General features: G+C 37.3%; 1 protein-coding gene across 1 annotated transcript in view; it reads right to left on the bottom strand.

The window, feature by feature from the left end:
* The window catches only part of LOC106876802 (zinc finger protein 239), a 56,020-nt gene continuing 52,196 nt past the window's right edge, over positions 1–3,824 (bottom strand). Inside the window, exon 2 of the mRNA XM_052977914.1 lies at positions 1–1,837. Within this exon, the coding sequence (XP_052833874.1) occupies positions 1,461–1,837 (377 nt within the window). The 3' untranslated portion in view covers positions 1–1,460. The remainder of the gene's footprint in view (positions 1,838–3,824) is intronic.

The following is a 3,824-nucleotide window of genomic DNA, read 5'->3' as shown; positions in this document are numbered from 1 at the left end:
GATGTACATAATAAGTTTATTCATGGGCTCATGCCAGCATACATTACATGCGTATGTCAGCCAATCCCATACACACATAGGTATTCACGTATATACATACGTACTTACACTCAGTACACATATGTACACACAGGCAGATACAAATAGGTACACTCTGCATATATATGTATATATGTACACATAGATTGTATATACATGTAAGATTATTCGCACACATAATGTAGACACAGGACAATAGATGTTACATAAGTAAAGACACATATATTTGTCCAGGGGTATAGAGACAGATATAGCAATTGATAGCACGGGGTTCACTGTTCAATGTGGATTATGGCAGTTCAGTGTTGTGTTTACAGTGTGGTAGTATTTGAAGGTTGCTTTCATAGCATGTAAACAATGGGTAATTTGTTCTGTTAATTTATTATTCACTTTTGCCCCTAGTAAGTAAAATTAATAGGGATTCCTTAGAACACAGTCCACACCTCCTAGAACGTGCGTTATAGCTCTTCATGTATTTTATAATTGACCATGATAGCTCATAGTTAATGTTGTCAGTTTTCAGTTGTCACGGAAATTCTTGTTCACTTTTTTTAAAGCAAGATACATGATTTTTGTATCGAGTCTTGATATAGTCAGCTGTGGTACCAATGTACACATAAGTGCCTTCCCTTGTGTGCACAGTGCATTTATAAACAACATTATGAATCTCATAGAAGTTATCCATTGGGTAATTAGATTTATTCCTGCAGGAACACCTATTTGTGACTGTTGTTAGTGACCTAGGGTTGTATAGTGCTTGCCCTGTCATTCTAGTTACATTAGGTTGTGTGTTCATCATGCTGTTGGTGTGCAGGTTCTGTAGGTTCATTCGTATTGGTATATTGCTTGTTCTGGATATTTCAAAGCTGTTGGTTCTCATGGTATTTTAATGGAAAAAAAAATATGCTGTTGTTGTTGTTGGCACTCCGTCGCTTACGACGTCGAGGGTCCCAGTTGATCCAATCAACGGAACAGCCTGCTCGTGAAATTAATGTGCAAGTGGCTGAGCACTCCACACACACATGTACCCTTAATGTAGTTCTCGGGGGATATTCAGCATGACACAGTGTGACAAGGCTGACCCTTTGAATTACAGGCACAACAGAAACAGGAAGAAAGAGTGAGAGAAAGTTGTGGTGGAAGAGTACAGCAGGGTTCGCCACCATCCCCTGCCGGTGCCTCGTGGAGCTTTTAGGTGTTTTCGCTCAATAAACACTCACAACACCCGATCTGGGAATCGAAACCGCGATCCTATGACCGCGAGTCCGCTGCCCTAACCACTGGGCCATTGCACCTCCAAATATGCTGTAATTAGTGTATTTAACCAAACAAGGAAAATGTAAAAAAATTAATTGTTGAGCAAAAATTAATAAAATTGCTGTTCTATGATTACCATGATGTTCGTTTTGCTGTGGATTTTGTCAGTGATCAATATGTATAGATATATGTTTAGTTAAGTTACCACTTTGAGAGAACGATTTACCACATATCTCACAGGAATATGGCTTTTCTCCTGTATGAATACATTTGTGTGTAGCTAAGTTACATGTCTGAGAGAAAAATTTACCACAGATATCACAGTGATATGGCTTCTCTCCTGTGTGAATACGTTTGTGCATAGTTAAGGAACCAATCTGAGAGAAGGATTTACCACAAATATCACAGCCGTATGGCTTTTCACCAGTATGAATGTGTATATGTTTACTTAAGTTACCGCTCTGAGAAAATGATTTACCACAGATGTCACAGTGAAATGGCTTCTCTCCTGTATGAATATATTTGTGGATAGTTAAGGCACCTATCTGGGAGAATGATTTACCACAGATATCACAGCAATAAGGTTTCTCTCCTGTATGAATGTATGTGTGAGTAGTCAAAGTGTATTTTTTAGAGAATGCTTCCCCACAGATATCACAGTGATATGGCTTCTCTCCTGTGTGAATACGTTTGTGTCTATTGAGATTTCCCTTGTGAGAGAATGACTTGTTACAGACGTCACAATGGTACAACTTTTTTCCTCTTTCTTTTGTCATCTCTTCAGGAAATAAGTCATTCTTTACATTTCTCACATAACTCATTGTTCTATAATGTTTCTTTACGACACCACAATATATATATATTTTTTTGTTTTCTTTTCTTTATATTTCTATGTTTATTCAAACACTTCAACAGCTATATTTCCAGCAACTATGATCTTTGTCAATATCTGAAGACGATACAAACACCTTTGCAGATTTTCCAAGTTTAAACAGAGTGTGAAATAGTTTTGTAAATATTACAGGCAACGAGGAAAAGAAACGTTGCTATTAATCAGAAGAGATATTGTTATCTCACAGATATTCACCATAGATATATTCTATAAACAGGGTGATATCTATTATTTATAACATCTTCCATTAGTCTTCAAAAGATGATCAATTTTCTTGATGTATCTGACATAACAAACTCCTTTTCTGAAATGATAGAGAAAGAGAAGATATAGAAAATACTTAAAAAGCAGAGATTCAACTATAGAAATATTACTCTTTTACTTGTTTCAGTCATTTGACTGTAGCCATGCTAGCATGGGTTGGACGATTTGACTGAGGACTGGTGAAACCAGATGACTGCACCAGGCTCCCTTCTGATCTGGCAGAGTTTCTGCTGCTGGATGCCCTTCCTAACGCCAACCACTCCGAGAGTGTAGTTTATATATATATATATATATATAAAAACTGTGTCACGCTGAATCTCCCCGAGAACTACGTTAAGGGTATACGTGTCTGTGGAGTGCTCAGCCACTTGCACGTTAATTTCACTGTGTCACGCCGAATCTTCCCAAGAACTACCTTAAGGGTACACGTGTCTGTGGAGTGCTCAGCCACTTGCACGTTAATTTCACTGTGTCACACCGAATCTCCCCGAGAATTACGTTAAGAGTACACGTGTCTGTGGAGTGCTCAGCCACTTGCACGTTAATTTCACGAGCAGGCTGTTCCGTTGATCGGATCAACTGGAACCCTCGGCGTCGTAAGCGACGGAGTGCCAACAACAAAAATCAAGGCTCCACGTTTCAGTTGGCTATTTGTGTTTTACGATCTGGCAGATAATTGTTTATTCTCAGGAGCTAAAAATGGACTGAACTATTAACGTGGATCATTTTGACAGAATAAACAACAGAGATATGTAGCAAGTGATACCGCTATGATAAAACAATAAACGGCTTTGAATGGACACTATCAGCAAATGGAATATCTAATGTAATTAAAGAAATTAAAAATTTGGAGCATTTTGATGTCCATGCCAAGTAAAATCCAGACTTTCTTAGCATAATTAAAGAAGTTTACGGACAAAAGAATTCATATCGAACATAGACTAGCAACATTGAATATTTTTACTATTGTATGGAGCTTCGAATTAGGCAAGATCATCGGAGTTTATTAAAAATAACGGTAATCTTCCAGTTTCGAGGGGTTAAAAAAGTAAATAAATTACAAGGGGAATAACTGAACGTCTTACCAGTATTATCCGTACTTCTTTGTTTATAAATAAATCACGTGATTTGATTGCCGTTAACTGTTTATAATATAAATCACACACGTGATTGAATATCATAGTTTCTTATGAGAAATCGAAAATGCCTCGTGGAAGAACGGCTGCACAACATCTTATTGTTGCTGAAAACGAAATCCTGACTTCTGAATTAATATTAGAGGAAAAATGGAAAATGCTGTTTTAGATTCTTTTCTGCCTGTTAAAATTCCGTCGCATGCTGTTTTAGAGAAATAAGTAGTACGGATAATACT

Source organism: Octopus bimaculoides, chromosome 29, assembly GCF_001194135.2.
Source record: "Octopus bimaculoides isolate UCB-OBI-ISO-001 chromosome 29, ASM119413v2, whole genome shotgun sequence".
NCBI classification, from domain to species: Eukaryota; Metazoa; Mollusca; class Cephalopoda; order Octopoda; family Octopodidae; genus Octopus; species Octopus bimaculoides.
This window is presented reverse-complemented; position numbering and strand designations above follow the sequence as displayed.